This window comes from Euprymna scolopes, chromosome 32, assembly GCF_053919585.1.
Source record: "Euprymna scolopes isolate OS-2025 chromosome 32, ASM5391958v1, whole genome shotgun sequence".
Taxonomy (NCBI): domain Eukaryota; kingdom Metazoa; phylum Mollusca; class Cephalopoda; order Sepiida; family Sepiolidae; genus Euprymna; species Euprymna scolopes.
In genome coordinates this window covers 38777773-38789943 of record NC_136513.1, presented here as the reverse complement: position 1 = coordinate 38789943, position 12171 = coordinate 38777773, and the positions used below count along the sequence as shown (strand labels likewise).

Here is a 12171-nt window from a genome sequence, read left to right as displayed (position 1 = left end):
ACGCTACTTTTATTGATAACGGCATAAGTAACAGTTAATTTAAAGGATCACCATGGCAACAGGTTGGAGAGTTAATGTTAGTGAAGGAACGGGTTGAAAATGGGGTTTAAAGTAATTTAGCCGGGCGGGGAGAGATTGAAAGATATTTATTGTTTATAAAATGGAAAGAAAAAGAAAAGGAAAAATAAGTTAAATAATAAATAAGTTTTACCCTGTTCTTACTAGTATATATATATATATATATATATATATATATATATATGATTCTTTTTTTTTTTAAGCCAAAGACAATGCGGGGAATGACCGGAATTATGAAAGTAAAGAAAGAAAAACAAACAAATGTAGACTGGTGTGCTTTAGTAGAGGAGTGTCTTAAAAAAAACCTCTATATATTTTTTTACCAACAATGCTTCAAGCAAACTACTACCTACTCTTATATATATATATATATATATATATGTATACATATATACATATATATATATATGGCATATTTCATGAATAAAAATAGACGGCTTTGTCTATTAATTCTATTTTCGATCCTTTGCAACTTCCGAATAACGGTTTTCACTTCTAGCATGAACTGGCTGACGTAATCACCGTATTTACCATATGTCCGAGTACTTTTTTCATGATTCATCGGCAGAGATCAATTAATCAAACTGAATTTGAACGATTTATAAAGTTGTTGTTTTTTTACCAATGGAAAATAAATATAAATAAAATAATTAACCAATGAAAAAAAATCTTTATTAATTGTTCAAATCCAATTAGATTAATTTATCCCTGATAATGAATCCTGAAGGACATGAAAATGTTGTGATTGCATGAGCCAGTTTCCGCCAGAAGTGAAGAAAGTTATTCGGAAGTTGGAATAGATCAAAAATAGAATTAATAAACAAAAAACGTCTTTTTTATTTAATGATATATGTCATAGATAAAACAGCTGCCTAAATATACATATTTTATACACACCCACACACCCACCCACACACCCACACATTATATATATATATATATATATATATATATATATATATATATATATATATATATATATATATATATATATATATATTCGCTTTGCCCGCGGGTAAAATACGCTTAAATAAATATTTTTATTTTTTGTCTAGATTCTGTATTTCTTATTATTGAATCATGATACCTTAAAGTAAAAAAAGATTCTGTTGCCGTCAGCTAGAATCGAACATGAAAATGTAGCAGTTAGGAATAAGCCGTAGAAAATCCATTCATTTAAGGCCCATAACGCCGTCCTGTAACTTTTAGTTTCGGAGGAAATAAAGTTTTAAAATACGGAGAAAGACTGACAGACATATAACCTTTTATATATATATATATATATATATATATATATATATATATATATATATATATATATATATATGACTTTATCAGCCATTTATCAGCCCAAACACAAACAACGAAAGGGATCCAAGCAAAATAAAAAGATATATCTTGCTTGGGAAGTTTTTATTATTCACGTGACTATTGATCGTCTTTGTGAAATACATTTATAATATAATACGAAATAGTGAATCTAATTCGATTTTTAACGTATTTCTTTTACGACCTTCGATTTTTAACGTATTTCTTTTACGACCTTCGATTTTTAACGTATTTCTTTTACGATCAAGTTATTATTACTATACGGAAACGATGTAGTCACCTCAACTTCAAAGCTGAAATATCAAATAAAAACAAGGAAACGAACAAGATATGAAAATATTTAATATATTTTTGGGATACTTCGCTGTACTGTTATCATTTTGAGTCATTTTCACGGCGTTTCGCTCGATGTAACTTCCGACCTTCTTCACGTCTACCTCGTCGAAATCGGGAAACTTTCTGTTCAATATATATGGAATTTTGAACGGAACGATTTATTTACTTCACGGGGGTAGCATGCTCTCATTCCGTCAGCCATGACTGGATAAAGATCCTAAGTAATTCGCAATGATATTTTTTGGTCGCCCAAATTTAGAATTAAACGTTCAACCTTCAGAAGAAGAATATTACTTTCAAAATTGATTTTTCCAAGTACTTAAGCCACTGCGCCACGGGGCCGTGGCTATTGAAAGATACAATTGCTTATTATTTAGGACTTCAATTCAGTCATGACTGGGGAACGAGAACGTGCTACAGCGTGAAATAAATAAAATATCCCGTTCTAAGTTCCCAAGTTGGACAGAAATATTTCTGAGTTCGACAAGATACACCTGAAGAAGGTCCAAGGTGTCACAAAGCGAAACGTACCTGAATGTTCTGAATGGTGTGATGGTCCCTAGGTGCAATCATGTGGCCGCTAATAGACCCTGGGTGTGGCAGCAGGACTTGGCGCCGCCAAAGGTTCAAAGAAACCCAGGCTTCAGAAGGAGTGCTACGACTTTTGTATCTTTCTCTCAGTCCCCCTCCCCCGACTAAAACTGCCTGGACTATTTTGTTTGATTATACGCCGGGAAAATCACCAACATGACCTCCAGCAATACCAAACCAACATGATCGTCGGAATCCACCGAGTATTCGCTGAGCTCTCAACGCTTGTAGAAAAGGCAAGCTTCCAGTTCCAGACCTGTATCAAGAAGGTTATAGAGGCTGAAGGCGGCTACATTGACTAGATGTCGGCTCTACTACATAATCAACTTACCCGAAATGATTTTTTTCAATAAAAGTTTTTAGATAAAGTCGTTGTGTTGTTTTCCTTAAGGCGATGGATTTATCGTTCGCCCCTGTAGGTCTCAATATATATTCAAGTGAAATCCCATAATAATAAATAATAATAATAATTTTTTTTTTTTTGGTTTCTAGCTTTGTTTTTCCATCTCACACACAATCAGCGAACGGAATACTAACAAGGCAAAATGATCCCCCGTTACCCATACGTTGCTATGTTAGTGGCCGGGTTCATGCATCTTGTCTTCGGTGTTGCTTGTATTATCAACGCAATTATCGGCTTGTCAGTAGAATCATACATTCTATTCTGCGGGTGGACTTATTGTAGGCATTTGGGTAAGTGAACAATTTTCGCAATATCTCACCCTTTAATGTTCAATGTAAATCTTCATAATCTCCAATGCAATGTTTCAAGTTATTGAGGAACCAATTCTTTCAGTTGACAGATGCGTCTAAGCGACTCTATAATAGATTTCGTCTGTTTTAGAATGATTAGTTTATAATTGACTTATTTTTAAATTATATTCACACACATATATCGTTGCTCGTTTTTTTTTCTTCCAAGTATTTTATATCTGTTTTAGAACTGTACGCGCATCTCACTGTTTTCTATGTATTTTTTATTTGTCTTTTACTTTTCTCTATTTTTTACAGGCTGTTTATTTTTTTTATTGAAAAAAAAACACCGTAATTCATTTTTTTTCTACATGCTTTTTTTTTCATAAACAGTAACTTCATGTGCATTTCTGTTACGTCACTAACACTGTTTCCATTGTTTGGTTTTTTTTTTATTCCATAACTAGCGGGGGTATCCGGCGTTACCCGAGTGTTTGTTTCCGGGACGGGGGGGGTTAAAAAATGTTATGGTAGGTAAGTAGGAAGGATCAAACCCGGAGTCATGAGTAAAAGTAGGAAAATAAAGTGTGAAAAAAAAAAAACAAAAAAAACATCTACAACGTAAACAGTTCGGCCACCAAGAAAAGTCCATTTCAGTTGTTTAGGAAAAAAAACGACTACGGTAGGTCGGCGCGAACGTGAAAATATAATGTTAATTGTCTAGCACGCTAACCACTACGCCACAGAGCACTGCAGCTTAGTTTAGTGATTTTAAATAACTTCACATGAAAGAACTACGAAGCCAAACCGGTGTTCTCTTCTCAACTGTTCCTTGTGAACGATCCCCAAACGGTGTTAAGTGGTGGCAGGGGGAGGAGAAATTTATTAGAGAGAAAATATTTTACCACTTCCATTAATCTTAACCGATTTTGGCCGTGACTTCTCAGCAGAAAATATAGAAATCTAAGATTATCGAGGAATTTGAGAAATAATAAGCCTATAACACACCTCAGATATTGTTCTGCCGTTTGTGCATATTATATTTGCATGAAATATCTTGATTTTTAATCCTATTAAGGTCAAAATCAAACGGGAAAAAATGAGTTCATTTTATTTATATAGAGAAGATAGAGAAGAGAAAAAATAAACTTAATTAATTTGTTGTTTTATTTGTAACTTAATTAATTTGCCATTCTTTATATCTGATTTTCTAAAAATTGATGCATCTTAATGTTTCCTGTCTAACAAAAAAAAATATGTTCCATTCCTTGTTTTCGTTGCTTAAAAATAAATTAGAAATTATAAAATAAAAAATTCACAAAAGAACTTCCGGTTTACACTGAATTTATTTTGTTCATTCTTTTGTTTTATGAGTGCAGAATTGTTTCCTATTCAAGAAAAACAAAAAAAGCTTCATGTCGGATTTTAACCGACTAAAGGGGGGGCGTTTCTGCAACTCAATGGCTAAACCTGAACTCGACGTAGAAGGAAAAAACAATAAAACTCTTAACTTGTGTGGAAAATCCTTCTCGGCTTTTCTCGGCTAACTGGAGTTGCAACGTATTGCCTCGTTGCTTACAACGACAAACTGTCTTTGTAATAGTAACTGTGAAACGTGTAACTTGACCAAACAAAAAAGTCCAACTAACACATCAACGATAGGGGTGTTTTATAACCCACAAGTTGATGCTATGCAAAGTTCAGTCCGACCCACGTGGTGGACAACAAACTGCTACTACTACTATAAAATCAGTCGACCAAGCACTTTTTTAAACCTTTTGCTTGAACGACTGCCTCCCAGAATTCCACTGCCTCCCCCCTCCATATCGAGTTCCGGTCAGTAATAATTACCACATTAAAATTCTTTGCTTTCGTCGATTATTACATTAACAAATTGCTCAGTTACTGTTTAGGAAAAACATATTCATTGCTTTTCTATTACTTTCATCACTCAGATACATTTCCATTTTATTTTCCATTGTTGATGTTCTTCTGATCTATTTACACAATTATTCTGCTTCCTATTAAAGTTTTTTTCCGTTTATAGAAGACGTTCTTGATAAGTACCGTTGTTGTTACAGTTTGTTTTTTTTTCGTTAAAATGACCCGTCGCAGATCACACTTAGGACGTAGTACCCGCAGTACCAAATTAAAGCGGCGTTTGTCAATTTAATTTAGAAACTTCGCATGCTACATTAAATATGTTTAGAGTGGGAGATATTTATTTAAAAGAAATATCTTTTCTAAATGTTAAAGATGTCTTATAAATATCTGTTTTATCATTATTTTCATAGCAAGTGCTCGTCTGAGCTCCAATCCATAACCCATCTCCCCTCACGTCAAACTTTTTACGAAAAAAACTCGTCTAGCTGAAAACACGATCAATATTTTCCCTCAAACTTATCTTTGCCTAAAACTGAACGTAGATTCCATAAACAAAGCTAATTCCGTAGAACTGCACACCTGTGACACTGTCTTCCGTTTTCCTGCTTTCCAGTTGACTACAATATGGCCATCTTCAAGTCCAACGTAAACAAGTTCTTTATGAGCCGTTCTCTCTTAAGTAATCAAATTTACCAAATTTACGCTTCTAACGATTACTATGATATTGTGCCATTCACTACTGTACACTCTTTAACCATTATCCTCGAGTGCACTCTTGGCCATCATAAGTAGTGATTCTTATGTAAAAAAACATGGTACTGATTTCTTTACGCGGTTTAATCACAACCGTAATGTTTCCAGTTATTTAATAATAGCCGTCACACACATACAACCAACTTTTGATCTGCTGTAGAGGAAGATGCAAAGAAAATAAGAAACGCTTGCTTGATTTATGTTGCGTATGCTTTTTATTTGTGACCAACTGTCAGCTAGGCTTCAGCCTCTGTCCCATCCACGAAATGCTGTATCCCTCTGCTTGTTTTACAAGTATTTTAATGGTAGATGTTATGACGAATTACAAGCCTTTGTAGCCCCTCGACGTAATTTCCCCCCAACAAACATGACAAGCAGCAAAATTCAACCTCTTCACAGTAGAGATCCCCATATGTCAGAAAGTCGTCTAATCTAATACTATCTTCCCAAAACGGCTGGACTTTGTAATTCCCTTCCGGGTTCCTGCTTCCCCTTCTGTACTGACCTGCAGTTCAAGTGTAATGTTAACAGACATCTTGCTGCTCAACTCCCCGCATAGTTTTTTTACACAGATTAATGGGTATATATAAGTCAATGTGATTATAGCGTAGTAAACATAAGTAGTGGGAATTTTGTAAATTGGATTACTTAGGGGGACGGTTCATCAAGAACTTGTTTACGTTGGACTTGAAGACAATCAGATTGTAGTCAGCTGAAAAGCAAGCAATCGGAAGAAAGTTCCACAGGCGTGCAGTTCTAAGAAAGAAGCTTTGTTTATGGAATTTACATTTAGGTTTAGGCACACATAATGAGTTGTGGAGTCCCCTACATCAAAGTTGCACTGTGCTTTGAGATGAAAATGCAATAAAAAACGGTACAATAACTTTACATTGGTGATTGTGTATATTAAAGTTTATGGGCGTGATATTGTGTTTTTATGTGAGTAAGTCTTTATACAAATCTCTGTGACAAAATAAAAATAGTCTGTGTTGAAGGAGACGGAAGACGCTTGAAGAGATTGTTTTGCGGAGCAGACTCAAGACAGGGAGAGAGAGAAAAATAGCAAGAGAAATATAGAAAAAGCAGATGTTGGTACCGCCACCTAGTATTAGAAAATATACCCGAGTCTTCAATTATAAAAGAGAATTTAATTATATAAGCATAAAAAGAGAAAGCAATAACTAAAATTCTGTATGCATATATATATATATGTGTGTGTGTGTGTGTGTGTGTGTACATACAGACACACGTGTATATCTATCTATCTATCTATATATATATATATATCTGTATCTATATATATATATATATATATATATATATATATATATATATATATAAACACTTAAGCATATATGGTGCGCTTCTGGGACACACTGTATATACGAAATATGCAAGAATTAAAATATCATATTTAAGCGTACTTTACGATCGGGCTACGCCGGGCATCCCTGCTAGCTTAGATACATACTTTTGCAGTTTTAACAAATGAGCTACAATCATATCAAACGTCTCCATTAACGCTGAACATCTAAAGAATGCCAACATCAATATATTACATATGAAAGAGTCCCCGGTGTAATTTTCCCATGTCCCGATTGAAACAAGCCTTTCAAACTATATGTTTAGACGGAGCTGACAATAATTATAATAAATATGGCCTAACTTTGAATGTTTTTTTCTATTTGTATTTTATTTTTCATTTCCAGACACGAGTAGGAAAGCAAAATGCTCCCTGGTCACCCGTACGATAGAATGTTTGTAACAGGAGGTCTGTATTGTGTTTCGGTGTCGCCAGTTGTATCACCACCATCTTTGGTTTGACAGTAAGACGCCCCGTCCGCATCTATTTTGCGATGGCACTTGTTGCAAGCTTTTGGGTAAGTACAGAATATCACCAGCATCTTCATCTCGAAGTGTTTTGCCTCCACCACTGAATGTAATTTTTTTAAACAGATATTTTTCTCACTTCATAGATGCGTAGATTTTCTCTGCCTCTAACGCAGGGTCCCTCCCAAACTTCAGGAAACTATGAAGCCCCTGAGCAGGGCAAAAGTTTTTCACGAACCACTAATAAGGTAATTTCAAAACTTAATATGAAAAACATTGATTTCAAATTTTAACTCTAACTAATGATAATGATTACAACCATTTTTGTTTTTGATTAATCAAAAACTGTTGTATTTTTTGTTAATTTATCTATTCTTTCGTTTTTCATTAACCACTCTAAAACTCATTATACCTATAGTTTTATACCATATGTTTGTCCAGTAAAATGATCAATAATTTAATATCCGCAGCCATTTAATTTTCTTATATAAAGCATTTGGTCCTCTTTAAAAAAATTACGAAATCTTCTCCGTGAGATGAAGAGATAGATAGCATTGGGATGAGCAGCTTTGGGGAAAATGGGGAATATCATGAGAACGTGAAATCTTGGAAAATGAAAAAGATAATAGTAGTCATCACTCTACAAGGCAGAAAGACAAACACCTGGATCCGCCAACAAACAATAATTATCGTTCACATCAAATGCATTGTACTTTTATTTAAAAAAAGAATTTATAAGGTTTAGAAATAAATCGAGTCAACATGTAAAATAGTATATAAACATTCGAATTCAAGTCTCTTCCTGAGATTTCGTTGGGTAAGCATGTTGTTCGTAGGCCGGTGGTTGTGTACCCACTGCGCCGTCACCTGAAGTTTGGTACTGCATTATCTTATTGAGTGGCTGTTGGTATTGAATTGTGTTATTCGGTGGGGATTGGTATTGGGTTGTAGTTTGACCATGCATCGTTGTGACGATCTGGTCAGGTAGTGCTTGAATAATGACTGTGGTGTTCTGAAAATAGAAATAAAATTTATAAAGAGTAAAAAAAGAATGCGTAAAGATGTCTGTCGTTTCACTGCAATCTGAATAGGTGATTTATATTGTGACACACTGTTATGTAATCGCCGGGCAACGCCGTCTAGAAATCATTTTCTCTCTCTCTCTCTCATATATATATATATATATATATATATATATATATATTATTATTATTATTATTATTATTAAATAGCTACAGACACTAGGGTTTCATACTTTCGTGAATCATCAGTGCAGGATGTCATGATTAACGCCAGTCGAGATTCGAACCCCGGCAACAGAAGTCATGTTTGGCGTCATTAGCAAGACCCGAACCATTCAGCTATGAGAGACACCGTTAAAATTAAGACATTAATTTTTATTAAATGTTTTAACCCCAGTCAGAGTGATCTAAGCATTATATGACGATTTGCACGTATAAGCTAAGTTGGCCGAATTTATTAAAACTGAAAGTGCTAAACCATAAGACACTAAATAAGTGCTAAACCATGAGAAACACTTTTCTTAAAGGAGAAGACATTATTATTTACTATAATATATATAATATTAAATACCTACAGGCTCTAGTGTTTCATCTTTTCTGGAATCAGCAGTGTAGGGTGTCACGATTAACGCCATATATATATATATATATATATATCGGAATAACAAAGTTTAATCGTGAGAAAACGATAAGGACTGAGCATTACACGTGCAGAAGGGTCAAAGGGGACATACTATGACATGAATTAAAATCTGTTGCACACAAATTATGCAAATGGGCTTCCGGTTTTGAGTAAGTTAGTTAATGTTAGAGAGATGGGTTTAGGACACTGAAGAAACAAGATGTGTTAAAGCAAGTCTCCCCATAAGGGGCCACGGGTTCCAAATTGTAACCACAAGCCGAAAGATGGCCATTCACCCCAGTCTGCTGTGACGAAAACGCCTGGGAGTGAATAAAAAATAAATAAAAAGAACTTTCTGTCTTGGGTCAATGTCTTGCATGCGTCTTTGATTCTAACAACAAGCTTCTTCAAGATTGTCGGCGAATCTCTTCCAGAAGGTACCAGCAGAAGACTGGTACGTCGTCACGTTCGTGTATTATCCGTATCATAAGTTGTGATACACACACACACACACACACACACATACACACACACACACACACACGAAGGTATTCTAAAAAAAATATCATTCCTAACAATCCCTAAGAACATGTTTGATATTTTGTCGCGAAAATCCTTCCTAGCTAATTCACACTCACCTGTTTGATATTAAACTTATGACACGTTTTTATTTGTTGAGTGATTTGAACTTTTTTATATGGGAACTTATAATCTGTATTATTGTAATTTCTCGAGTTACAAATTACTAATGACTTCTACTCGGCCATGGTTGAAAGAACAGGAGCATTCTACCCAGGGAATTAAATAAAAGTCGAAATTCCGTGTAGATTCCTAGGTTCAGGGGAAAAATACCCGACTTCGGCCAGATATTTGTGAAAAAGGTTACATCGACTGGACGTTGTAGAAAATAATAGTCAAAATAAAAAGAGTAATCCGAAAAATTCAAATGATACGAATTGCTCTGACAATTAGATAAATAAACTGTATCACTTTTTATAAATTCGTGTTGTAACATTTGCGTTTTCTACAGCGAAAATCTTATATATAAACGGTTATATGTCTGTCTGTCTGTCGGCTGTCACTCTGCCTGTCTGTCGATGTGAGGCAAGGGTTACGCAAGACCAACCATACTTTTCCTGAATTGACTCTGCTTGAGTCCGATGGCAAGAAGTACTAGATGACTGGAAACAATGCCGAGATAAGCGGAGAATACATACAACACCTGGAATTCTCAAATGGTCACTTATTTTAATACAAACAAGCGTCAACGTTGCTTAGCTTCGGTGATCTAAGGAGAACCGATTGGTCAATGTGAATTATTTGAATTGAATTTGTCCTTTTTTGGGGTTCGTTCTGTTTATAAAATTGTTAGGTGAAAGTGCATAATGTTTTCATAAAAAGTAATTTAAAATTTTCGTCATTTTATGTTTCAAATGTAATTGCCGCCCCCTACCACCACAAAAAAAATTAAAAAATGTTATATTTGTCATGTTTTAACCACTCCTTCCCCCCCCCCTGGATCGCCAAACTTGAAAAAATGCTAGAGATGACATGTCTGGTTGAACGCTTTGTGGCCAAAAAGTGCGTTCTCATTTTTACAGTAAATTTATATAGAAAAGTTATTCCCCTCGCTATTTTTTTCTCAAAATTTCTTCTTCCATATTATTCATAAAGAGTGCTTAAACGTATTAGGCCACAAAAAAACAGGTCTTAATTTTTTTGGTCAATGTCAGGTTTCTTTCCAACTCCCCACAAAACTTTAAAATAACGACTTTGAATGGTTTTCGGTGGTGCTGAAAACGAATATTACGTTTAAATTTGGGGCAGATAAGTAGTTTTCATGATATGAAGGAATTACTTTTTCATAAAGTGGGGGTCACTTTCCTATATAAATTTAACGTAAAATGATCACCCACTTTCTTGTCACCTAGTAATTTCTTCATACATAAAACAAATTTAACTGTGATATTCGTTTTCAGCACACCCGAAAATTGGCGCTGTTTTTTTTTTACTAAGAGATGCGTTCATTTTTTCATCTCATAATTTAGGACGCTAATTTGCTGTTAGTAAGTTTACAAAAGCATATTTTTGTTTTCCGTTTTTTTTTCATTATAGAACTTGTATAGTTGTGAACAAGTGCCCCTGCAGTTTAATATTTCACAAAAATTCTGTTTACATTAGGAGGCAGTTAAGTAAACTAAAGAAGCACCTGGTAAAATCTATACAAATTCTATAACTGAATAAAATGAAAAAAAAAAATATATTTTTGTAAACCGCTCGTGTGTACAACTAACATATTTTTTTCATAATTTAGGACGTAAACGTCCTAAATTATGAAAAATAAACGAATCTCTTAGTAAGAAAAAAGCGCCGGTTTTCGGTGATGTTCGAAACGAATATCACAGTTAAATTTGCTTGACGATATGAAGAAATTATTAGGTGGTTAGAAAGTGGGTGCCCATTTTACGTTAAATTTATATAGGAAAGTGATCTCCCACTTTTTGAAAAAGTAATTTTTCATATCATGAAAACTACTTAGCTGCCCCAAATTAAAATGTGATATTTTAGCACTATCGAAAACCATTAAAAGTCATTTTCAAGTTTTTTGAGGAGTTGGAAAGAAACTTGAGATTGACCATTTTTTTAGGGGTTAAACTACGCTGGGTCACGCCGTAAAAATTGACCATTTTTAATTTAAGATATTAAATAAGTTATAAAGAAAATCTGTTTTGCAGGCAATTAAACACACTTGCTATGGTATAATTATTATAATAAATCCTGGGCAACACAGATTAAATTTTATAAACAAAAACAAAAAGAACAGGGGATGGATTTTGTTCACATGAATTTCTGACTAACTCTGCCCTCGTGAGGATGCAAGTAAATGAGGACTTTAGTTTTAATTATTTTCTCTAACAAATAAAAAGGTTACTTAAAAAGTAAGAACAAGTGAAAAAAAATTTCCTCCGACTTAAAATAAAAAAATAATTCATCTTAGAATAAGATTTCGAAATGAAAACAAAAACATGAAAT

The 12171-nt window shown here is 34.1% G+C and overlaps 1 protein-coding gene and 1 long non-coding RNA gene across 3 annotated transcripts in view; one reads left to right on the top strand and one right to left on the bottom strand.

Annotated features, from left to right (window-relative positions):
* The first annotated feature begins 2595 nt into the window (after positions 1-2595).
* On the top strand, positions 2596-7761 carry LOC145256278 (uncharacterized). Its single transcript, XR_013863956.1, has 2 exons — positions 2596-3027; positions 7374-7761. It is a non-coding gene; the product is annotated as an uncharacterized LOC145256278 (long non-coding RNA).
* A 431-nt stretch (positions 7762-8192) lies between these two features.
* The window catches only part of LOC145256275 (uncharacterized), a 59541-nt gene continuing 55562 nt past the window's right edge, over positions 8193-12171 (bottom strand). For both annotated transcript variants that reach the window (XM_080114959.1, XM_080114958.1), the window contains exon 6: positions 8193-8506. In XM_080114959.1, the coding sequence (XP_079971085.1) occupies positions 8285-8506 (222 nt within the window). In that variant the 3' untranslated portion in view covers positions 8193-8284. The remainder of the gene's footprint in view (positions 8507-12171) is intronic.